Source organism: Cebidichthys violaceus, unplaced genomic scaffold (genome assembly GCF_023349555.1).
Source record: "Cebidichthys violaceus isolate CVI_PGR_0920_01 unplaced genomic scaffold, fCebVio1.0.p SCAF_3, whole genome shotgun sequence".
Classification (NCBI taxonomy): Eukaryota; Metazoa; Chordata; class Actinopteri; order Perciformes; family Stichaeidae; genus Cebidichthys; species Cebidichthys violaceus.
In genome coordinates this window covers 7,352,277-7,377,345 of record NW_027176483.1, presented here as the reverse complement: position 1 = coordinate 7,377,345, position 25,069 = coordinate 7,352,277, and the positions used below count along the sequence as shown (strand labels likewise).

The 25,069-nt window shown below is 41.0% G+C and overlaps 1 protein-coding gene across 2 annotated transcripts; it reads right to left on the bottom strand.

The window, feature by feature from the left end:
• Nucleotides 1–261: 261 nt before the first annotated feature.
• LOC137881711 (LHFPL tetraspan subfamily member 3 protein-like) lies at nt 262–24,089 on the bottom strand. Of its 2 annotated transcripts, none has more exons than XM_068723778.1 (4): nt 22,834–24,089; nt 4,414–4,650; nt 2,291–2,316; nt 262–1,293 (listed from the first exon to the last, which is right to left on the bottom strand). In XM_068723778.1, the coding sequence occupies exons 1-3, from the start codon at nt 23,258–23,260 to the stop codon at nt 2,303–2,305; spliced, it is 678 nt and encodes a 225-aa protein (XP_068579879.1). In that variant the 5' UTR covers nt 23,261–24,089; the 3' UTR covers nt 262–1,293; nt 2,291–2,302. The 2 variants fall into 2 exon arrangements, with proteins under 2 accessions (XP_068579879.1, XP_068579878.1); XM_068723777.1 differs by having other exon boundaries at nt 2,291–2,319; nt 22,834–24,005.
• Nucleotides 24,090–25,069: the final 980 nt, after the last annotated feature.

Below are 25,069 nucleotides of genomic sequence, written 5' to 3'. Positions count from 1 at the left end.
CACTAGAGTTCTCTCCTCAGGCACACCAGTCACTATACATAATACTCCATCTCCATCATGTTACCCTGTATGTCCCAACAAAACAAAGCAAGGAAAGGGAGTCAAAGAGAGAAAAACAGAAAGAGAGAGCTGGAGACAAAGACAGAGATGGACAGATTTAGCTAAACAGCAGGACCGTTGTGTGTCAAGCTGGCATATTGGTTCTTTAGGCCAACTGTTGCACACAACACAATCACACCAACACTCACAGATGTGCATGCACTCACACTCACACACACTCACACACACACACACACACACACGCACACACACGCACACACACACACACACACACACACAGCAGCTACGAGTCCTGCAGCACACAGTCCTAACAGCTCCATCACAGTGTAGATACCACAGACTATAAAATATTAGATTTCTTCTCAAACTGAAGCGCTGTGCAAAGTTAGCTAGCAGGGCATTGAATGAATTTAGTTAAAAGTCCTAGAACATCTTTAATATTCACTGTACATACTTTTTAATACAAGTATTTTTCTCTTTTGGATGATAATATTCTTATAAAATATCTTAAATATTGTTTTTTCTTCTAGTAAATGAAGAGGAACAAAGAGGTGTGTGAGCAAAGAAAGAAACTAAAAGTTTTCATTTCATTGTCAAACTTTTACAAATGAAACACAACAGATTTACGTCAACCCGATATTATCTAAAAGTGAGCAGTTTCTTCTTTTCACAAATAAAACATGACACACATTCTGACGGTGGTACACACGGCTAAGTGTTAACATAGTTTAATACTTGTAATTACAGAGTTTGTAAATGTTTTGTTTGAATGTACTGTCTGTGTGTTGAGTCGTGTTTGTGCATATGAGTGAGTTGGCGAGCGTGTGTGTGTGTGTGTGTGTGTGTGTTTGTGTCTGTGCTCATATACTGCAGGTGTACAATGTCAACCCTGTGCCTTCTCGGGTAGGTAGTGGGTAGTCCATACCTCTTCAACACAATAACAGTCACTGCCCCTGCCATGGTCTACTCAATGTTGTTGAAGGGTTAGGTCTGTAGACACATTGGGATGAAAGTACATTGGTCTCCATCTTAATGCTGGGGAGGATTTTGGGACTGCAAGCAAAATGGATGGGCTTTGATGGTAGGCTACACTGGGGGTTTTGGCAGGAAAATGTGAAAGGCAGGCTGGCTGTTTCCATAGTATTCCTCTCCTTCACAGACCTGGATGGCCTCCCTCCTCCAAGCTGATGTTGAGGGTTGACTGGTACTTCATGAAAACAGAAATTTAGGAACCTTAAAGAGAGAGAGAGACAGAGAGAGAGAGAGAGAGAGAGAGAGAGAGAGAGAGAGAGAGAAACTTTATGCAGTATAAAGCAATTCAGTACAATTTTGAGGTCCTTGTACTTTACGTGATGCTACTTCAAACTTCTACTATAAACAATCTAATAATGTAATAGATATTGTAATATAATGCCACAAAGGCTATTTTTTTGCAGATATAGTACATTTATGTACATTTTCCTAATATTTACTTTGAAATGCAGAATGTTTACTCGTAATGAAGCACTTTTACGTTCTTGTGTTAGTACTTTTACTTGAGTAAAGGATACAAGTACTTCTTCCTCCACTAAGATTGTGGTAGTTGCACCATACGTAAGTATTTCTATTTTATGCTACATTAAAGAGAAAAGTATTGTACTTTTTTCTCCATTACATTTACTTGACAGTTATCGACTACTCTTTATTATCATGATTATGATTATGATTTTACATACTAAATTCATGACAAGCTCATACACTGTAATATGACATTGTTTATTTAGATGTTTTTTAGATTAAGCAAACCAACAGTCTAAAGTTAATACAATTAGCTCAACATCAGCCAGCTAAGACATTAAAATGCCTCCTACAAAGTTATACACCAGCAATGATGATAAAATATGACACAGAAAGGGGCCTTTAAGTACTTTAACTACCAAAAGAAATTTCACATATCTCATACTGTACTTTTACTTCACTAAGATTAAGAATTAAGGACCTTTATTTGTAACAGAGGTTTTTTTTCATTGTGGTATTGCTGCTTTTACTTAAATAATGTATCATCACTGCTGGCTAATGGGGGCTACAGGAGGCAAAAGAATGAGGATCAGCGTGGATTGTAAAATGTATTTACTTTACACGGTTGTACATTAAATATTAAGAAGCAATCACAATGTGCATGATGTCTTACATAATGCTACAGTGATTAACATGCATGTTTCAACGTTGATTATGCTTTGTCCCTACTTACCTTCAGATTTGGTTAGGCGTTGCCTCCTTCTGTAAAAACAAAAACACTGAGTAAAATATAAAACTGCCACAACAGGTTCTCAAGGTCATGCTATTATTAGGCTCCCATGTTCACACATTGCCAAACACATGCATCCCTCACAATGACTGGTTATGTTGCACACAAACACCAGTAGATGGCACCAGGGATGAGCTGATAGATAAAAGGCTAGTGAGCTGTATACATGGTAGGAATGGTACATCAGTACAAAGTGAGGCTGTTTATTGAAAGGTAAACCTACAGATAATCCCATTCAAGTTTTCTGTTACTGTGAGATCGTCGTGAGATCTTTCATCTTGTCTCCCTATCTCATATTTGTCATTTGAAGGTAGTTTGAGATGAGAAAATAAAAATTGTACATATCTCATCCGCTGCTTGTATGCCAGCTACTTGCACAGATGATTAAACATGATACCATGATGATGTTGCATGGTTACTTCAATCATAATAAGAAAGTGGCATTCAAAGCATCTTCTGCCACTTTAAAATATCTGCTTTCTTTCCTTTTCTCTCCTTCATTTTCATTCTTTTCCATACTTTTGTTTAATGGGTTGTTGGTTGGCCATGCCTGTCTGGTTCCTTTACAAACTACAGTGCACAGACAAACTAATGCCATTTCCCACTGGGAGACATACCTGGACCCAGGCTTCTTAACAGTACTTCATACATGTGATAGTAATGCAGATTACATGTGCATGGACACCAGCGTAAAGGCCAGCCCATTACATCCCCTGAGTGTATGGTAGAGCTTTGGTGGGAAAGTGAGGTGTGATTGTATAGGGAGCCTCAGATATGATTTGGAGCATTGTGCAGTCATACTACAGTAGAGAGCAAATATGTGACTTGCAAGACAGTTATGGTTAGAGATAACATAAACTAATTTAATTTTAAGGGTGTTAAACCCCTTCACAGACAAAAGACCAGGAAGGCAGTTTGCTAACTTATTTGGGATGGCATCTAGTTGAATCCTCATTCAACCTTGACTTAATATACGTTGTTTGAAAGCAAAAATACCCCTTGACACTGATTTCTTATCTGAATAAACCATTTCATATACCAATTTTTCCGCAACAACATTCTACCGTTCTAAAATTGAAGAGTAAAAAAAGTGGAAAACTTTGCTACATTTGGTCAATATCACTTAAATCACTCAGTTCTCTTTGAGAAGAGGCCATGGTCATGTCTGTAGTCAAAATGGGTTATTTTATTTTATTTATGCCATTTTTAGGTATGTAGACAAAACACAGCTGCTTGTTAAGGGCTTAAAATGAGTACACATGGTTGCTTATCAGACCAGCAGACATCAAGTCTGCTGATCTGATTATTTATTTTGTATAATAAACCTGTTATTCAAAAGCTGGCTCTTGCAGTCCTCTTGGTTATATTGAAATTAATTTATAGCCTCCTAAATTTAGTTTGTTTTTATAGAGGTTCTATCAAAAGCTCATTGCATCAAAACTTTACTTTCAGATCTCATAAACAAAAGAGCACAGAATTCAGCTCATATAATAAAGTATACCAGAATATTATGTTATTTCACTATCTATGAGTGAACACTTTCTATTTTCAGTCTGGTGGAAATACATTTTGTTGTTATAAATGCAGAGTCTATTCATAAAGCAAACTTAAAAGTATTCTAATTTCATTTAAGTGTAAACTTTTACCAGCCCACTGTTGCACAAATTGAAGTGAGAGTGCACTTTTAGAGTGATTTGTCTGGAACCACTCAGCCCCCCCAAAAAGATACATATCAGTGACCCAGTACAAGTAAATCAATTGAAAATTCAGGAAAAAATCTGTTTCCAGTTCTAGATATATTGACTGTGTGTGTGATAATTGTGGGGAAATATTTATGATTTCACTTAATTAACTCCAAGAATAGTAATATAGATTTTATGAGAAATGTAACCTAATGATTAAAGAAGCTGTCCTACACCCAAATTAATCATTTATTAAATCCCAACATACTCCTGGAGTGCTACTGTGAACTCAGCTCTGACTTCCAGCACGGTGCACAGGCGAAGAGTGAATTTCCCAAAGGAGATCAATAAAATATCACATTTTATCAGATGAGATATTCTCACCCTTGCTCTCAGCCAGTAGCTCTTCTGTCATGAGTCCGTCTTGTCGGTTCCCCAGGACAAAGGCCAGGAAGGAGAGGATGAGAGCGTCCAGGATGCCCATAATAGCCAAGATGTAGGCCCAACGCACGGAGCAGGCCCCCAGGCTGTACTTGTCTGTCTGCTCTCCGCACATCCGCCGAACCTCGTCACTGTCCCAACCATCAGGGTAGATCATGCAACCCAACACCAGACAGACACCTAGGGAGAGGCAGAGAGAGGAAGAAAGGGTTAAAGAATGACAAGAGAGTTGGCAACATTAGGAGGAAAAGTGGATGAAAGAAAGGGGGGAGGAACAAAATGTACGAGCAGAACAAAAATTAGTTTGGGGAGGAAAGGGCAGTTTAATAAATGGATAATCTAGGATAATGACATTTTGAGGGGAAATGAGAAATAAAGAAGTATATGGCCGAATATTCTCCTCTCTGGTGATTTTGCTGTTTCTATTGCATTTATCACATTGATTTTCATTCCCTCCCTTAGGTGGGAGGTGTCTAGACACAATGAGTGCAAGTGGAAGAGCCGTAAAAACAGCAGTAAACAACTGCAGCAACAGTCAAAGCTGGACACAAAAGCAGCAAGAGATTATTAGAATGTGTAGCTGTTCTGATAATATGAAATGTCCTGAAAAACTGCCTGGGATTTTCCTCACATTCACATAGTTTACTTGTTTTATTACAAAATCTCATGGATGTCTCTTCACTTCTTGTATTATAAATAATGGTAATATTAGTTTTAACTCACTGCTTCTCATTCTCAGTATTTGCCCAAAGGGCACAATCTCTCTCATCTGCAATTTGGGTCTCTCTCTCATCTTCAGTTTAAAAGAGATTCTTCTCTGAGGTGATGCTGCGGCAGAATAACGCAAGAAAAAATGAAAGCCCCCGAAAGCTCTTGCAGCCTTTTCTCTTACTCTTTAGATTTTCAACTAAGCTCTCCTCATTCTCAGTTTTTTGCCCAAGGGGTAAAATCTCTCTCATCTTCAATTTGGATTAGGTTCTCCTTTGAGGTGATGTTGCAGCAGAACAGCAGATGACCTGGAAAAAGAAGCTGACTGCACAATTATCCCCAGTGCATTGCACATTATTAATAGAGCAACACTCCCCTCTTCTTTATCCCCCCCAAACACTTGCTTGCAATGTTTCCTCCCTGAACGCTGCTTGTTTGCATACTGGATTTTGGCTTTTGTAATTTATTCTAGTCTGCTAATCATGTGATCTGCATTTTTAAGGACCTGCATGTTGCTCATATTGGCATATTTTTTGAAACAGAAATGTGTGTATTTAACTTGCTTATTATTGACCTCATTTGTATCTTCTTTCTGGCTTCTTACAACCAAAACTAAGAACCATATACTCTCTTTTTTTATTCATACATAAGCAGCCCACACATATGCATGAAAGCGCTCACACACTGCAGTTTGTTACAGTAACGCTGCGGTCTTAGTGCCGAAAGACGGCAGGAGGTGTTGAGAGACATTTCAGTGAGAGAAAGTAAGTAAGAGGGAAATTACAGAGCAATACATGCGGCAGACAAACTGCATACTTAACAGAGCAGAGTATCCTCTCGACTGCTCCTCTACCTTCCCCCCATGGCTCTAACTGTCATAACAAATTCATATGCACACAGAGGTTCAGAAAGCAACGACTTATTCAGGCTCAGATGGACAGGTGGAAGAGTACTGCAGTGAAATATTCTACTTCAAGCATTTCTATTAGGGCTGTGTATTGTCAAGATTCTGGCGATACAATACGTAGGATGAAACATGAGTTATGATTCAATATATTTCCATACATGAGCAATTTTTTAAATCTAATTTTAGGATCGTATGAAGACAAGGCTGCATTGCATTCACCATATTACAGAAGCCTTAATTCTCTATAGCTAATCGAAAGTCGAGTTCGGTATCGATAAAGTACCACAAAACACAATATCGTGACATTCATGTGTATCAATATTTCCTTACACTCCTAATTTCTATGCCATTTGGAACAGAAAATGTTCTTTTACATCGCTATGAGAGCAAACAGCATGCGATTAAGAAACATAAATCGTTGAACTGCAGACCTGGTTTTACGGCTATCTCCATTAAGTCAAACGACAGAGCCTTTTCACTCAAGAAAGACTTCACTTAGCGTTGACAGGTTCTGATAGGGCTTCGCCTGAACCTATGTCACTCCGCCCAGCTAAGCGTTTTATACAGTATAGCGCCACAGCCTGTGAAACGTCCTCCAGACTCTAGTGCATGATTCAGCTCCTGTGTGAGTGTCACTGAGGCTTTGACGTACATTGTGACAAGTGACAGCGAACTGGTCCACTTCCACCTGCATCAAATGAAACCAAATCTGTGTGCCTGTCCACATCTCGCTAACAAGTCCCCACTGACATAAACAGCAGTTGTCTGTGTCAGAGGCTGCAGAGCAGGTCCTGATTTGACAATACATTTCCACAAATGTGGCAGTGTTGTTGAACCACATCCCCTTTTAAACCTGCTATACCCGTTGTTGTTTTTTTTGGCCACTTGGGGACAGCGGAAAATAGTTGTGAATATAACATTGATATATTGTGCGTTCCTCCCGTTGTGTGCAGTACGCAGAAGATCAATGTCTTTATTTAAAGGCTAAATAACCAAATATGGATTGAAGCAAAATATGTTGTTCGAAAAAAGAAAAGAAAATTTAGGAAATGATTAAATCTATCTTTTTTTCAAATTTTTACTTTTGTACTTTAAAACGCTTAGTTATTGTTCTGGACATGTTTGGATCACATGAGTCAAAAACAATCCTACGCAGCCACTGCTGGAATCTAAATCTACAAATAGTATAATACTATTCACTACCCAGCCTGTTTGTAACAGTACCGATAACTTCATCTTCACTTCCCCTGTCTCTCCTTTGCTCTGTTTTGTGTGTGTGGAGTGGCTAAGCCCTGCCCTCGGTGAAACACGAGGGCAGAGGATATATGATCACGTTAAACTTTAACAGCGGCGCTCATAATTCTGCAGCAGCGGTGCGCAGAGTGAAGATAAGGGAAACACTGATTAGTGTAGCCTAATCTTTATCTGCAACTGTGCCGAAATGCCAGGTTCAAACAGAATGACTATACCTGCAAAGTATAAACAATACAAATACACTAATATGAATGTGAACTCAAGTAAAACAATAACAAGTTTTTAACAGAGATAACATTATAATAGAACTGACTGTGATATAGCTCTTTGAGGGGGAGCTGTCCAGCCTGAGGTGGTTCTGAAAAGCTGTGTGTCATCGGGTGACGCTGTCCTCCAGTGGCGATTTGGGAAATGGGCAATCATGAATAGTGGTGAGTTGATAAAAAAGAACTATTTCAACTCAAACGAATGAGATTCTACCAACCGTGCTTCTCCCGACAGCATACATGCTAAGCAGATCATGGGGTTTTATGTAACAGCTTTCACTTAACAGAGAGAGTGCCATGGCAGACCAAATGCCATTTGATATTTTGTGAGTCAATACACATTTATTTTCTCTCTCCCTCATGAAGCATTTACTACAAAGGTAACAAAAGCTTTTCCAGATCCTTCTGGGTATCTCCGGCACGCATTCGGCTCGGTTCAGCGCCATCATGAATATTACATTGAAACTCAGGAGCAGAGAGAAGAGGCGCACACTGCTCTGGGGCAGGTGAAAGAGAAAGAGACTGAGAGTGCAGGATAAAGAAGAATAATAGAGTTGTGCACCGACAAATGCTGAGAGCATCAGGGGACGGAGACCAAAGGAGAGCAAGAGATACAAGAGTCGAAGAAAAATCTGTCACAGTCATGAATGCTATAAATCATCTACGCCTGTTTCTGCAGACGAACATCTCTGAGGGATGCACAGGCCAGGATTATGCCACATATGCGGCTCCTGTTCCCAGAAACAGCTTGTGGGTAGAGGAGGAGCACATGTCCCCTCTAAAAACTGTTACAGTAAGCCTGGAGTCAACTAATCCATAACCACACAACACCTGTTCCAGCATCCACTTACATAATGAGGAGCATAATGCAAATTCAAAACTATAGCACCGTACAGCGTAGGAAGGAAGAATGGTTCACATTAGGTTTTCACACTTACAGAGGGAATCAAAAAAGCTTATAATATCATAACGTAGGCAAAGCAGCATGGCATCGTGTTTAAATATTTAAAATACTCTTCTGCATATGGGAATTCTGAAAACATAAATAGTATCCAGATAGTATGTTAAATATCCTCTGGTATCGACTGGTCCTCCAGTCGGGATATACTACTGTGTAGTGAAAGTAGAAAAATCAACATAGATACAAAATGCCAATCAATACTAAATAAATACATTAAAGAACATTTTCAGAAAATTACACATAACATTGAGAGTCTGTTATAAGCAGCATTGATGGGCCAATTTTCTCGCATGGTGTTTTTCTTATTACCACAGTTAAGAAGCCAAACATGGCTTTGTGTCATCAGTCATAAAAAACACACTACAAAATAAATTAATTGTAAACAACATCATGGGATTATGTTAGTTCCTCAGAGTCAGGAAGTTTGGCTTCATTAAAAATCATTGATTTCGTACCAAAACCAGTTGTAATAAATGAAAGAGGTTCGTCATAATTAACAGATTTAGCTTTTACCCTTGTTGCCCCTCATACAAGTTATTCTGGTAATTGTAACAAATCAGTGCCCGACATGAAAGTACATTAGGTAGGCGGTGGGAGTGTGTGCATATGTCCTCTGTGCTTATCAGAAGTGATTAGTCGATAACGTGATCAACGGAAAATTAATTGTCCATTTTATTCAGGCAGAAATGCCATATAGTCACTGCTTCTTCAATGTGAGGACTTGCTGGTTGTCTTTGTTATCACTGTAAATCATTTCTGACATTTTATCGGTAAAACAACTAATTGATTGATCCAAAAGTCACTAAAACAAAACAAAAAACCCCACTCCACTTTGAGTCTCCTTATTTAGCATTCATGAACAGTGTATTAACACGTAATAAATGGTTCACAACACACTGCAATGTAATTCTGTTTTGTATTTCTCAACAACTATAACTCCTCCTATGGGTATGCATAAGAGGAGGCTGCTATATAAACAGATACTGAACAACAATAATGTAATGATATAAAATTATAACAGCTAACAAATACTGTACATTAACAAACACTTAATATGCCCTAATAGGAGCTTACAGCTACATGATGGTGTGTTAAAAACAAATAATAGATGTTGCTAGCAATGCTAGATAGGGAAACTTGAAGTTAAGTATTCCCAAGAAAACATTTTCTCATTATCCGTTGGCATCTGAGTGGCTTCACCCACTCACACTGCAGAGGAGCAGAACTTCATGCTGCAGTCATAAATGGTGTGCTCCAAATCCTGGCAACAGAAATAGCAGCACACCTGACAGAACGCAGCTGTCAGTCGGAGACAATAACTGACGGCATCATCCTACCCTTTCAGCTTTGCCCTTCTCTCCGTCTCTTTCCTGCTCTCTCTGGAGATCAGCAGACAGACGCAGAGAGAGGAGAGACATATTATGATGAGCCAGAGATACGGAGAGAGGAGAGAGGTGGTGAGAGACACAGCCCACAGGGTGCCGTGCTCCAGCCCCGTGTGTGGCCTCCAGCAAGTACCCAGCACCAAGTCAACGTTATGAGCACTGGCTACCGCATGCTGGAGCCCCTCAGCGGAGCTATTCTCAGCATTTACTGAGCGTTTGTTTCTCTTTGTTTGTCTCTTTCTCTCCTTGGGAACACTGGGACCATGTGAGCGGAAACCTGGACTGAGAAAGTGCTTGTTGGCTAACAGCCTCTTTTGTAAGGGATTGTAGGTTGGGCAGATTAGGTGCGAACAGCTCTACAGGAGAGTCTGAGGGCAGCGCGGCAGATGGTACAGAACGGTACGATGGCAGCAGATCTGTCAGAAGCCTCATTCGCTTTTTCCCAAAGAGACAACTAAATCTCATCGATGCCGAATGAATCCCATTGCCTCCTATAATCTCAGCGTGTCATTTGCAAGTAGTGTTGGTGACCGGAGGTCCAATGTCACCTCCAAAGCAGCAGCTTGATAGGATTTGCATCTCTTCTTTGCAGACAAAGAGGAATGAATCACATATACTGTACACTGCATTTGAAATACAAGGGTTTAATCTATCTCCATAGCATCTGGCTCATGTTTTACAACAACACTGTCAATGCAGTTGCAATTCTGCTGAGTGTGTTTCAGCATGTCATTGATTGCACTGGGTGGCAGATGGAAATACATAGTTATTTCTATCATTTACACATCTGCAGTGCATCTAAGCAGCCATGAAAAGGGATTTGCTCTTTTTTAACTCCCACAGTCCTTTGTGGATCGCATTTTCTCCTCTCTAGCTGTGGCAAACTGAATTACACATACACACATCCCAAACTGTTCTATCTCACAATGCTTATGGATCAAGGCCTTGCACACACACACACACACACACACACACACACACACACACACACATATGCACATACATACACACGCACAGATATAGTGGTAAACATGACCCTCTGAGTAAAATACACACAGTGGCTCAAGTGCTGAGGCTCATTTGTCACTGCCCAGAGTGACAAATATCGGTGCTGGGGAACAAAAGAGTGTGTTTACTGAACTGTCAGCCTCTCTGGTGAATGAGCTCACGACTGGTAAAGTAGCATTTAAGGTAAAAAAGTAAAAGTTGGCTCAGACAAGAAAATCGGCACAGACGTGTTTATCCCATTGGGGTTTACCATGAATATGCATAAGTTTGCTTTAATGTAAGAGCTAATGTTATACTCCCACAGGTGAAATAGTGACCTGAACGTGGGCAAAGTCTTGCTAGTTCAGTTCAAAGGGTTCCTTGTGCAGTCTTTTATGAGACACAAAAGGACATTATTATAACTCACATCCAAACAGAACAAAATAACAGCTTGTTATTGGTCTTCATTAGTTAGTAATGTAATCTTCAACCCCTAAAGACCCAGTTCATCCCCGATGCCTGTGGTCTGCGTTGCTCTCACCAGCATTGAGCTCCAGGCAGAGTGAGACTCCTGCCAGTGCTGAGGCACAGTGTGACAGCCTGGCTGGGTGCTTGGATGACTCATGTTGCTGAGACTGGAGACAAGCAGCCCAAGCCCAAACACCACACTGTGAGAGCAAGGTGGGAGCGGGAGAAAAAGCCTAAAGTTTTAATGACCAAAAGGTTGGTTCTGCATGTGTTAACGGTTTGATGTCAAACTAAAATATTTTACATTCTTTGTGCTTTTTTTTTTTCAAAGCATAACAGATGTTGGAATTTCCTCCAAGCACTTGAATGCACCAACAACGCTTTTCAAGCTGAAGCATACAAAATGACCGAAAGAAACATGCCTTGTTGCTGGAGGAGACCAGCATGTAGTTTATCTAAGAAGAAGAACAGCGCATCCTTTTCTTCATCTGTTAACGGCGTCTGTTGAGGATTGTCTCCTACAGAGCTGCAGGATGTGTGCTAATATTTGTACCTCTATTCTCTCAATTCTTGGTATTTTGAACCATGTGCAGGCTTAAAACTTTCTACGTAGAAGTGAAATATATATATTTTTTTTTCTTAATTATCACCAGTTTTACCCAAACCTTAAACGAGTCTTGAACAGCTTTAAGAAATATTAGTACCAGATAACCAAAGGACCTGAGTGGACGTTTTATCACAGTTTCATATCAAACTATAGATTTTTGCCTACTACAGTTAATACATAACAAATTACTTTTCAACCAATTTAGGAGTGACTGCATTCTTTTCATCTTTCTCTGCTACCAAGGGAGCCTGTCCTTTCGATCCTCATTTCAACATGCTTCACGCTCTATAGGCTCCCCAGTGTTTCTAGTATTCTTCTGTTTGTTATGTAATATGTTTGCTTCCATAATCATGCCTATGATTGCCTTTCCTTATATAATTCTCATAACTCAATAAAGCAAATAAGGTTCCTGCTTCAGCTAGAGAGCTACTTCTATAGGTTTACGTAGTCAAGGGAGAGGGCGTAAAATGAGACTGATTAATCTGATCTTTCCCAAGGCCAGTCCAGACTCTAATGAAGCGTGGGCAGCATCAACCTCCTCTTCCTCACACTGGCTCCGAAGCCAAGTCAATGAGGACCAAAGGAAGACGGCCAAAGACAATGACAGTGATGTACCATAATTGCATTCAGATAAATGGGGCAATTAAGAGTGTGTGATCTATATAGTGGAACTAAATGGAGTGTGAAAATGTGTCACTACTGTCTGCTTCTCCCGGGTTTATGGGGTTGTAAGAGAACAAAGAAAGAGGGTTATGAATGTGAGCTATAGAAACTGTCTCCTGTGTTACCTTGTTAGTATTATAACACATGTCAATTCATGTGAATATGACAATTAAAATGATAATAATAATGAGAAATATATTTCATAGTTTCACACAGCATAGACAGGAGATAAACATTTGTTTAGACAGCTGACTGGCCACAAACTTATGACAGTTCTCTAAAAAGAATATTTTCTAAGTGTCAGCAATACGGTGGAAAGTGGAGCAAGATAAACTTTTAAAACTGACTCCAACTATCTCCCCTGGAAGATGAGGATCATGCTTCTTGAGATGAGCTGTCCGCAGTCCAAATCTATTTCTGCTTCAGTTGCTGGCAAAACTCAGTGTTAGCTGGAGGGGAGCAAGAAGCTTCCGGGCATCCTCTGCATCCCGCGCTGTCAACATCTTCAGCAATTTTCTGCACAACGAGCACATAATGCCCACAGCTAACCTATCAATTCCGTTTAAAGGATTAGGAGGAGCAATGAAAGGCTTATTTCATCAAATCATCTGTGTTCTTTACCGGGACACGTCTTGGAAAAACTTTTAAACCATCTTGCAATTCTGCAAATATTCTTCCCACATGCACATGTTGCATATCTTAGCGTACCTGTAGGCTGCGTGAAGCACTCTCACTTTTACAATAGGGAATAAAACACAGCAAGAAGGAAATCTTTATTTTCTTCAGAACAAGTGGCCTGATCCAAAAAAAAAGAGAATGTCATAAAGGGAGAAGGGGATTCATTAAAACAGGTCTTAAAAACTTCAAACTTAAGAAAAGTCTCAGCTAGTAATGTGAAAAGTAGTTGCTAGGATACATCTCTAACGCCATCTGTCTGTCTGTTTGTCTCATCTATTGGTCTCACCTATCTCATCTTTCTTGACATTGACGATCTTGGCAGTAGAAGCTTTGTTTCTTTCTTTTTTAAATCATGCCTACTCTGGCCAAATGGTGTATATTCAGACAGCGTGTGTGTGCTCTGACTCCTAATGTCCACACAGACCATGCGGTGAGACGGCGCCTCACTATTACACATTGATTGAAGCTGGCGCTAGAAAGGAGAACAAGCTGCAAATGCCTCCAGGAGACGCAGGACATGTAGTAGGAGGGACACGGTGTGCTCTGAAATTATCGAGTGACTACATCTCAAGTGATATAAGGCTGACACAAGAGTGAGACACGTGCCTCTTCAATAAATGTAGCACTTCAGGTTAAAGCCTAACCCCGAAGGTAGAGGGTGGAGGAAGGGGGAGAGGATTTGAGGAAGGAGTGCAGCGTAAACCGCAGTGAGCAGGCTGGGGGGGGGGCTTATGTAACAGGTCCAGATGCAGCCTGCACCTCCACAGAGGATAAAGATTGGCAAGGGCAATGGGGATCAAAAGAGACCTTTGAATTATCTATGAAATTTCTGGCTTGGCCACCGGTTTAGAGACGATGGAGGCAAACAGCCGCGGCTAGGGCAGTGCTCTCTTAGGACATACTGCAAGGCTGCGGCAGAGAAATGTAAGATTTCATAAATGCTCCCTCCAGACAACACTTTCTAACATAATGGTTCAAGGATAATCTATTGTCATTATGCAACACATGGTTGTTCAACAGTTGTGACCACAACAAAACAAAAGCAGTGGTGCATTCCTGTGCATTTCTTTAAGTTGCATCAGGAGGAATGCAAACACAGTGTAAGGGCTGGACTGACTACACACTACTGTAGCTGACAGAAATGAATGTATTACTTTTTGATGTATTGCATATGCAGTGGTAGAAGAAATATTCACAGTATTCAAGTAAAAGTAACACCCTCCTACAATAATACAAATGTTTACTTTAATGGAATGTAGCGTTATACTTATTATCAGTAGAAGCTCTTATAGTATTAGCAACCAAATTGACTTTAAGTAGCAAAAGTTTAAGTGCTCATTAAGCAGAATGGCCCCTGTCAGTGACATTAAAATGTAAGCAGTACTTTAATGTCGGTGTTGGTCCAGATTGAGCTATTATGAAATGCTTCATATACTTTTGGCAGGTTTAATCAATAACAAAGTAATGTTTTATAAACTGATCATATGTGTTCTATTTAAAATCTTTGAAATGACCAGTATAGCTGTGTTCAATAAATTGGAAACGTGGGATGAAAAAAAATGTATATATTGCCCTCTGAAATGTAGAGAAGTAGGACTATAAATCAGGATAAAATGTAAACACTCAAATGTAGTTAGTTACTTTCCAACCCTGTGCATACAGGAACATGTGCATTACTGTCACTGCAGCATGAAAAGTTGTTTTTTTTGTGGGTCACAGTGTCCTTGGCTCTCATCCCTCCCCCTGTGGAATAAATCAACAGCCTCCCCAGCCGGAGCTCTGGCCCGAGCCAGGCCACTTCTGAGATCACAGGGATTAACTCAAATCTATAGTGCACACCCTGCAGGGCTACAGGGACACAAAACACAGGGGAGTCATGGTGACGGGTTGGCTGGCATTTAGAGTTTCCACAGCGCTACACCCAAACTCACAAAGTGCAGGCTCATTAATCATCATTGATTTGTACGGTTTCATGTCCAAGAACACAATCTCAGGCTTCTTAAAGCAGCAGCATATTGCCATCCAGCGGAATCTCTTGCTGTGTTGAAAAGCCGTGGTATGTAATTACTGGAAAGAAAAACATGGACAGTACATGCATGTAAATGAGTTTGTGCTTGTGTGGGTGCCATATGTATGATGGTGCGGCGTGTGTGTGTGTGTGTGTGTGTGTGTGTGTGTGTGTGTGTAGATATTCATCATTCATCCTCTCCTCTTGCTGTCCACCATCATCAGTGAGCGTGAGCTGCATGGGTGATGGTTCCCCGATGCCTCCCGCTGGCTATAATTAGATGGTTCAACAGGCTGTATGTTTTTCTAATTACAAAAAGGCAGGAGTGGAAGGCTGTTAATGCGGGTGATTTGAAAACACATTACCTGTGTGGACGTGAGCAAAAACTGGTAAGGAAGCGTGATTGATCGTTTTCCGTTTTGTGATTGCAAATGAGACCGCGGAACAGGTGAGACGGGATAAAAGACAGACAAACCACTCAGACAGAAAAAGAGCAAAAGAGAGTCACAGCGATGAGTGTGTGCTCGACAGATCATCACTATCTAGCCTTCTGCGAAGGTGCCATGTGTGGATTAGCACACAAGGCAGTGTTGTGCATCCAGTTGATTTGATTGAAAAAAGGTTGTGGGTCACAATTCAGCACATTCAGTTTCAGCTCTGAAAAGACCCAGCGAGAATACAGATCGGCTCTGCAATTATCCCGAACCAGTTGCCATCACTTCTCTTTACCACCTGACTGCCACTTCCGTGTATACCCCAGACGACCAGTGCAGATTTCAGCCAAAGACTTCTGAAGTTTTTTAAATAAGTTCGGCAACAAAAACCACGCCCCTAACGCATCTCATTTCCTCAGCACAAATGTATTCAAGCACAACCGACCCCGTTGACTCAGTTTCCACATCCCTCCCCCTTCCCCCTTCTTCCCCCCATCCTTCCATCCACTTCCCTCCACCCTCACCCCCTCGTCCCTTACCCTACACCCCTTCATCCCAAGACCCCCATCGCTTCCTCCCTCCACCTCCTTCCGCAGCCATTTGAAACCCATATCCTTATGAGCACGGTTTTTGCTACTTAGGATTTGAGAGCAACTCGGCAGAGTGTTCATATTTGTGTTGCTTTAAAATCACTCTTGTTTGTTGTGTCACTCACATCAATATGAGCCTGGTTTATAATTCTCATAGACAAAAAGAGGCACAGAACCAGGTTTCTTTCTCAGTATGTTGTTTCACTATCTGGCGTTGCACATATCTGCCCCTACTCGGTATCTGACTTGATCTGCTGCAGAGAGACATTACTCCTTACTCTGTACGCAGCTGCAGCATCACGAGTGACTGGATACATCAAACTGTTTCTAACATGCTGATGGTAACCGGCAGCCCCCAAACGTTCACAGACTGCTTTAGAACAACAAGAAGGTCCTCCTGTCACAGGCTGCAGTTTGGACGTTCCAGTGTAGTTTCAGGATATCATCCATTCATACAATTGGGCAAATTCCCACTACACAGACTATAGAGAGCACACTTATGAAGTTCATTTGAAAGGCCACAGCTTATTTATTGATCAGATCGGGGATGTAATCATGAATTGGTAGAGGCCTCAAAGAGCAAAATTAGACCATTATTTTTTCATTTGCTAAAAATGTAAAATACCAGTTGACAGTGTTGATCGGTAGTCACTGGTTTATTTCTCCCATTATCCATCCACTTAACATTATTCCCATTATATTGCTTTCTTACTAACATTATGAATTCACTGCTTTAGCTTTGTCCCTCAAATTACTTCACAAAGTCAAACCTTTGAACTATGGATAAATAATAATTCACTGGCATTGATGGAGCAGAGCAGCGTGAATTTATATCTTAGGGATAAACTGAGGTACAGCTGTGATCGGTCACACTGAGTTCAAGTGAGTAAACTCGATGCAGTTAAGATGCAGAAGCTCATTCAAGGATAATTGACAAAAAAGCTGCAGAAGTCATTCGAAGATGAAAAAAAGCCCTATTGTGCTCCAAGTTAATACATATTTGTTTTGGACAAACATTTTCTTTGTTTACTACTTTGGGATTATAGCAATTATGGACAAAGCTTAACAGCACTTAATTAAATTAAAGTCAACTTTTTTTGTGCATTTCATTAGAAATGTGTTTAATTTATATGCTAATTTTTACAATAGCATAAAGTTGTTTGGGATTGCTAACTTGAGGAAGTTGTAATTCAACAAAGATGCATGTTGTCAAAAGACAACATGCCCAGGGCTTAATTAACTTAAGCCCTGGGCACTGATGGTCATGTATTAGCATGCAGACAAAGGATGTGCATCTACTATGTCTCCCGAAAAACTGAACGTTGCTCTGTGAAGCAGGCACATAAACACAGAAAGCAAAGCAACATTCAAAAGTAAAAGAATCGCCCTTTTCCTCAGACAAGCACTATAATCTGCTTTTAAGGGCCAGATAGGGTTTCCAGACAAAAGCTCACGTGCAGCATTAACTCTGGAGAGCCGAAACGCACTTTCTGGTAACCTACTGCAGTGAAAAGTGCAGCTCTATGACAGCCATCTCCACCACTTTCCACCTCTTGCATATAGGTTTTAATGTTCCTCTCAGAACAAGCCTCTCAGTGGAGCTAATGGACCATGGGAGTGATAGCCAGCTACAGAAACAGAGATAACAAAACAGAGAGAAAGAAGGAGGTCGTCCAAAGTCTTCTCTGAGCTCTTTTATCTGATCTACTCTGTCTGTACAGACGTCAGACTTCTGTCTCATATGTTATCTCACAGTTCGTTTTCTCTGTATTGTCATCTCTGTTTTTTCCCTTTATCTCCCCACTGTCCTTTCTCACCACTGTCAGGCAATACAGGTTTAAGGTTTTGTTGTGTCGATCCCTACTGTTCAATTTTAACTGAAGGCTCTATTTGCTGTCTTAGCATACTGGTACACACACGTATATATATACACTCATATATTTCATACACATACAATGAAAAGAACTTATAGTGGAATGGTACTTTTTCTTTACTTTAGAAATATGCATGCAGTTTGAATGTTGACTGAGAGCAGCCTAGAAGTTCAATTCACAGGATTAGTCCAAGGTCATAGTAAGATCAGAGCAGTGATTACTGGTCTAACTAAGTTGTATCTTGTAATCTAGTTTAGATCTAAAACAATTAGTCAACTAATTAGCCAATTGACAAAAAATATACAGTTTTGACATTTTTAAAGCAAAAATGCCAAATACTCTCTAACTACAAATACTGCTTTTCAAATACTGCTTCTCAATTATGAAGGATTTGTCTTATGTGAGAGTAAACAGAAAATGTTTGGTTTCAAACTATTTGTCGGACAAAACGCGTAATTTAAAGACATCACCTTGGGAAAAGAAATTACAATTTTCACCGCTTTCTGACAAACCAATTGTCATTTAATTGACTAAACTAATTAATCTTATTTGTACAATGAAATGAGTTAAAGCATTAAACCCTCACTCCATAAAATAAATCACATAAGTGTATCTATTTCATCAGAAATAGACTTGCCAAGAGCAGCCCATCAGACGGATGTTTGTGTTTAAGTACGTCACAGAAACCCATGCAAATGTTCTAAACGTTCTAAAGTATCAGGTAAAGACATCAATAAAGAAGCAGAGGATGTTTTTGGCATTTTGCCTCCCCTTGAATTCTAAAGCAAACCTTTTATTTAATGAAAAAACAACAACATCCAAAGCCTACACTGACAGAAAAAGACAAAAACAAAAAGAGTGAAAAATAGGCATCTGACCCGTAAGTAAATCCAGGCAGTTGAAAATCAGCCTTTCCAAATAGGCCACCCTCAGTCTGCACATTTGTTCTTCTGACTTCAAAAGCCTACATTTTGTTTATTCACAGGTATGACTAATATGATTTTGAGAAGAAACAGACTCCTACAAATAAAGAAAAAGGCTGGCAGACGCCATAATAAGAGTATGCAGATGGGATATAAAACTGAGAAGTAATTATCATTGACCTCAAAGTCTTCTTAGTTAATTGGCGTGCAGACCCCTGAAAAACTGCAGCTACAGGACAGAAAGGATGGAGAGAGAAATGGACAGCACATACTGTACTCACTGGAACAAGGTCATTAATTAAGAGAAAAGAAGGGGAGGAGAGTGAAAGAAAAGGTATGAAAAGAGAGTGGAATTGGAAATACTGCGAGGTCAAAATGAGCAGGAGAAACTAGATGAGATGCACAGAGGGGTGAAAGTGTGTGGAAGTAACAGAAAGAGATAAGGTAAAGGAGCTTGTGCGTCATGCATCTTGCTGAGCTCGGTTCAGCGGGAAAAAAACCCAACGCTTACATCTGCATGCCATGGACGTGAGCAGATGCACAGACGGAAATAGCTCTGGTGAGGTGAAAGAAGGATAGAGCAGGATGGACACAGGAGCATTCTTGCTCTCAGCTTTCTTTGGCTGCGGTAGACATTTCAAGAGTTCAAACATTTTCTGGTGGTTTGCTTTCTCATCAAACATTCAGCATTTTTCTTTCACCTGAGCTTCATAGAAATCTTTTTTCCTGGAGATGGCTCCACATGCTCTCACAGGCCGATTCAGTGGAGAGGAGCTCTCTGTGACGGTGTGAATTTGTTTTATGTTGTTAAGTGTTTATGCACAACCTTCTGATCTCTGCCCAAGGGGATTTGTGAAAGCGTCTGCGAGTGTGGCATCACTTAAATTATATATATTTTGCTAGGCATGCACAAATACCGATATCGGATATTGGGCCAATACTACTTCAAAGACATGGATCAGGTATCGGAAACGATGTGGCCGATCTATTCAATTAAATTAGGTTAGTATACATTACATACTGGAATTTAAATTCCTGTTTAAATTTTTACCATTTTGTTGCTGCATTAAAAAGGTATACACTTTACATGATTTACCAAGTTGCTGGTGTATGATTTATTACTCAATAATAAATAACAATCAGTTAATTCATATCTATATATTAATTTGTTACATTTTGTCTGTAAAGTTTGTAAAGCTATATCAAAGTGAAGCCTGTTTCCTTACACATAAAGGAATGATCCTGAGTGAGGCAGACAGCTTATTAATTAAACACAGGCATCAAATCGGTACTCAAGTATCGGCTGATAGCCAAAGCCCAGGTACTGCTGTTTGTATTGGGACTGAAAACGTCGGATCGGTGCATCCTTATACGTAACCAACACATATGACCTTGATGTTGAGTTAGTGTATCGGAAAGAAAAGCACTTTGCTCAGTGAGGCATGGTGTTGTTATGTGCTGTTTTTTCATACCATACAATTTTACAATAAAGACGAGGAAAGAACCATGTATGGAAAGAAATGTAGCCTTTCTATGAGAAAACGAGATGAGATGTGGCAAACCCCTGTGTTGCTAAGTAAATACAGCAATACAGAAATAAGTGGTTTATCATTCCCTTTTTCTCTTCCTCTTGCATGCACACACACACACACACACACACACACACACACACACACACACAATTTGGGCCTGTCATTTATCACTATAATATTGATGATTTGTACCTCTCTATCAAAACATCAGCTGACAGTAAGGGGCCCATTACAGATGCCAGTGGGCCACCTGTCCTCCCCAGTGAAGGCAGCGGGAGTTTAACCTTCAGCTATAAGCGTAATGAAGTTTGACAGTGCTAAGCAGCAAGGCTCCCTCATTAGGCATCCCTGCGCCAGCTTGCTGTGGTCAGGGTCTCTCCTCTTGGCTTTCTCTTTCATCTCTTAGCTACAGAAGCACAAAGCCCGGCGGTCTCCTCATTAAACAGGCTTATTGCATTAATTCAGCCCAGCATAACACACTGAGCTGGAGCCGGTCCAAATAATCCCCCCTCATTTGTGATCGTTGCGAACAGGAAGCCGACTGCTTCGACCACTGGGTTCAGTTGAGCAGACGCGATGTTTGGCAACGTTTGGACTCCCTTCAGATGACGGAGGCCTCCGCTCACCTTGGATGACATCAGCTCACAGTTACAGTGACAAAATGCTGCCAGTCGCTGAACCGCTGACCTCGACAGTATTTCAACACACTCAACACCCTTAAGTCTATACACACACACACACACACACACACACACACACACACACACACACCTGCTGGCAGCAGATAGACTGCAGGTCATTCAAGAAACAGTTCACATTATATTTGGCTGTATTGTAGCTAAACCTCTTAGGTGCTATAAAACCAGCCTTGTATCATGCATTAAGTATCTATCTGATGTGGTCATGCAATCTCATTAAAAAAAAGTTGCATTTGTAAATTCTGCATTATATTATCCAAATACGCAGGAGCATCATCTTTGACCAAGAATGAAAAGAAATGTGCGCTTTTCAGAGGTTTCATCTGTGCACTTATGATGTTGTCGTGATGTATTAGAATAAAGGGTTATGATGACAAACAAAGAAACATGGTGATACGTAAACATCAAGATACCAATGTCTCTGTATTGATGTATAAAGCACAGACCGGTGCACAATACATGTTCCTAATTTAGACAAATGGACCTCTGCCCACCAAAATTCAAAACACAGGACTGGAACAAGAAATGCACCCATACAACTTTTTTTTCCTCCTGATACCAAGTCCCAAACCTTAACTCAGTGAATCTGCCAATATCAATCCAATGCCAGTGTGATGTTTGTGAAGTATACTGATCTACTACAGTACTGTGTGGAACTTACTGGGATCATTTCCATGTGGAAACATTACACTACGGATTGCGAGGTCAGTGAAAACTGCAAAAAATTGAACAATGACATTGACCAATAAACTATAGTTAATATGGATCGGTCACTTCACGGCCAACACCTGCTCTGGTTATTTAAGTCAGTATCCGGCCTAATTGGAAGCTGCTATCACTTTCAAAAGTGAAAAATAATCAATGTTTTCAGTTGCAGATGGTTTATTTATATCAGTAATATTTGTAAATGCTAGTATGACAGGATTTTTAATGAGATATTTGAAATACAGTAAATTAAGCTGAGAAACTTCACCTGTAGCTGTCCATACACAAGTAATGTCCTCAGCAACACTTCAGCACCATGGACAGCACTGTCTGTTCAGCAGCGGTGGCTGACAGCTCCAGGAGAGATCCTGGACACTGTCTGCTTATCTTTGGCTGCCCTGCACTGACAATCTATTGATCTAATCAACTGATCAATCAACCAGTTTAAGACTTTCCAAAACGTATCATGCCAAGGATCTTATCAGAAACAAATTAGGCCCCTTAGACACTTCAGATAGCGTGTCTTGGACCCAACATTTATTTTGAGACAATATTGGCTTGTAACTGTGTTTAGTATAGCTGGGAAGAAAACGGTGCAATGTTGTCATATCCATGTTCCCCCCTACATGTGAATAGGTAACAATAAATAAATCCTACTCTCAAGGTCCCCTCCAGCCCCTGTATCCCGCTATAGGTGCTACTGAAAGGCACGTACCTGATGCCGCTTGCATCCAGCCGCAGATCTTGTACACGGTGGAGGTGCTGAGGAGGAAGAAGAGACTGAAGCAGCCGATACAGGAGACAACCAGCATCATGGACATTCCAATGAGGAAGGAGGCGGCCTTGAACGCGGTGGAGGGTATAGCGGCGAACTCAGTGAAGGTACCCTGGCAGGCCAGTTCTCTGGCGATGCCGTCCCCGACGCAATAGTGAAAAAGGCCGAAGTAGCCGGCCTGCGGCGTATCCACGCCATCCCCGATCCAGTAAGGCTGCGAGAAGATGGTCACGTTAACGATGCCGAACAGGATGGTGAAGATGGCCCACAAAAGTCCGATGACACGGGAGTTGCGGACGTAATTGGTCTGGTACAATTTCGCAGCTTCTGCAGACGGTAGCATTGATGCGGCGGATCCAGGTATCATTTTATGGAATCCCGAAGATTTAACTGAGCGTCGCGATCTGTCCGAGCACAGAGCAAGGACTTGGTGTTTATCGCACGAACCGTGTTACAGAATCATCACCCCCCCAAAAAAACCACACACACAACTAGAGCAAGCGCGGAGAACCTATGCCCGTGCAACTGCAACACAGCAACATCTGTCAGGCGCGATCAACTCGTGACGTCGCATCCTAAAAGCCAGGCGGTGAACCGAGAGGAGGCACAGACTGAGCGGAGCGCTCGAACCCCTGGATGTGACCGAGAACTCTGAGAACTCAACGAGTGCAGCGGCAGAAAACAAGCTCCCTCCCTCTGGCTCCGTCTAGCCGTCAGACGCGCACATCGCTGCCGCACCGTGCCGCTCGCGGATGCCCTTTGAAAACCTCGAGAAACCTCCGAGCGAAAGAGAGATGTATTATTCACCCCTCGACCGCGGCCACAGAATATAAGATACGTGCGTATCCTCACAAGCCCAAATAATTATACAAACAATAGCAACAGACTAACAAGCGGTTTGTGCTATACGTCTCTGAATGGGGTCGCGTCCAAACGGAACATTATATGCATGTACTTACAAATGAATGCAGCCAAGCATAATAATAATAATAATTAACACAAAATACGACGCGCGCCCCCTCTTTCACGATCATTAAACGGGAATTTATTATCCGGTTTATGACAGCACCAGGCTGCTGGTGATGCCGGCAGTCAGAGAGGGAGGGGCAGTGACGGTGTAGACGCAGAGGCAGCCCGTGATGCGCGTGTCTTAGTCGTGCACACAGAGGCGCACACCCTCTGGGTAACGCTGCGTCAACAACAACGACGACGAAGTGACAAAATATCTTAAATATGCTGAAGAGAAAACAACAAATAGGTTGGATTTCTGTCATGGGGCGTTCAGGAGGGTCAATCTGTGTCGTCCGCGTGGCACTGCTACCTGACGCGGTAAAGACGCAGCCAACAGTGTGCTCGGCTTCATGACGGAGCGCGCTGCTTTGCTGCCAGGAGGTTATGTAACACTTAACGAAACTGCTCATGCTGACCTGAAAAGGCTGAGGCTGAATACGCTGGCCAGTGACTACTTGTTTTTGCAGACGTAAATAAATGAGTACTGTCTAAACAAAAGCTTTATAAAAAAAATCCTCCTTTCTCTGCCTTCTCAAGAGAAGAAGAGGGCACCAGTCATCATATGAAGCAAATAATGCCTCTTCTGCCACCATTTCCAGTTCTAGCAACAGTGGTTGTTGTTTATTTTCTGTCATGCACACACAACTGCTCAGCCTGGACGTAAGACACCAATTATTGTTGCAGTGGTGAAAAAAAGAAGAATATATGGCATCTTGCATAAAACATTATATACACAATCTTTGTCTCCTTAACCAAACGCCATACTTAAATTCTGCCACTACAAGCACAATTTAAATATTTTTGTCAAGCAACCAGAAGAGGTCAGCAGAGATATTTTAGTTAAAATATCACCCTCAACTCATATGAGCAATACACATTCATATTCTGTCTGTCTAAATGACATTACAAACAAAGCCTATGTCCTCGTAAAGCACTCCATTAAACCTACCAATTGCTATAGCTAATGGAACTGTGCACATAACGTTTGACTTTTGGTTGCTTGTAAAACAAAACAAACTACATTTTCCACTTTTGGAGCAGTGCCATTATAACTGGTTATGACCTTGATGACTTATCGTGGGTTAAATGTGTTAAGTCCTCATTATTTCTCCCCACACTGCAGGATAATCAGGACTATTCCCAGCTAAGATGCTTCTCTAGCACT

Coding starts and splice junctions, on each gene's coding strand:
- LOC137881711 (XM_068723777.1), bottom strand. CDS start 23,260: ATGATACCTGGATCCGCCGCATCAATGCTACCGTCTGCAGAAGCTGCG. Junction 4,651..22,833: donor CTGGATGCAAGCGGCATCAG/GTACGTGCCTTT, acceptor GCCTCTCCCTAG/GTGTCTGTCTGGTGTTGGGT.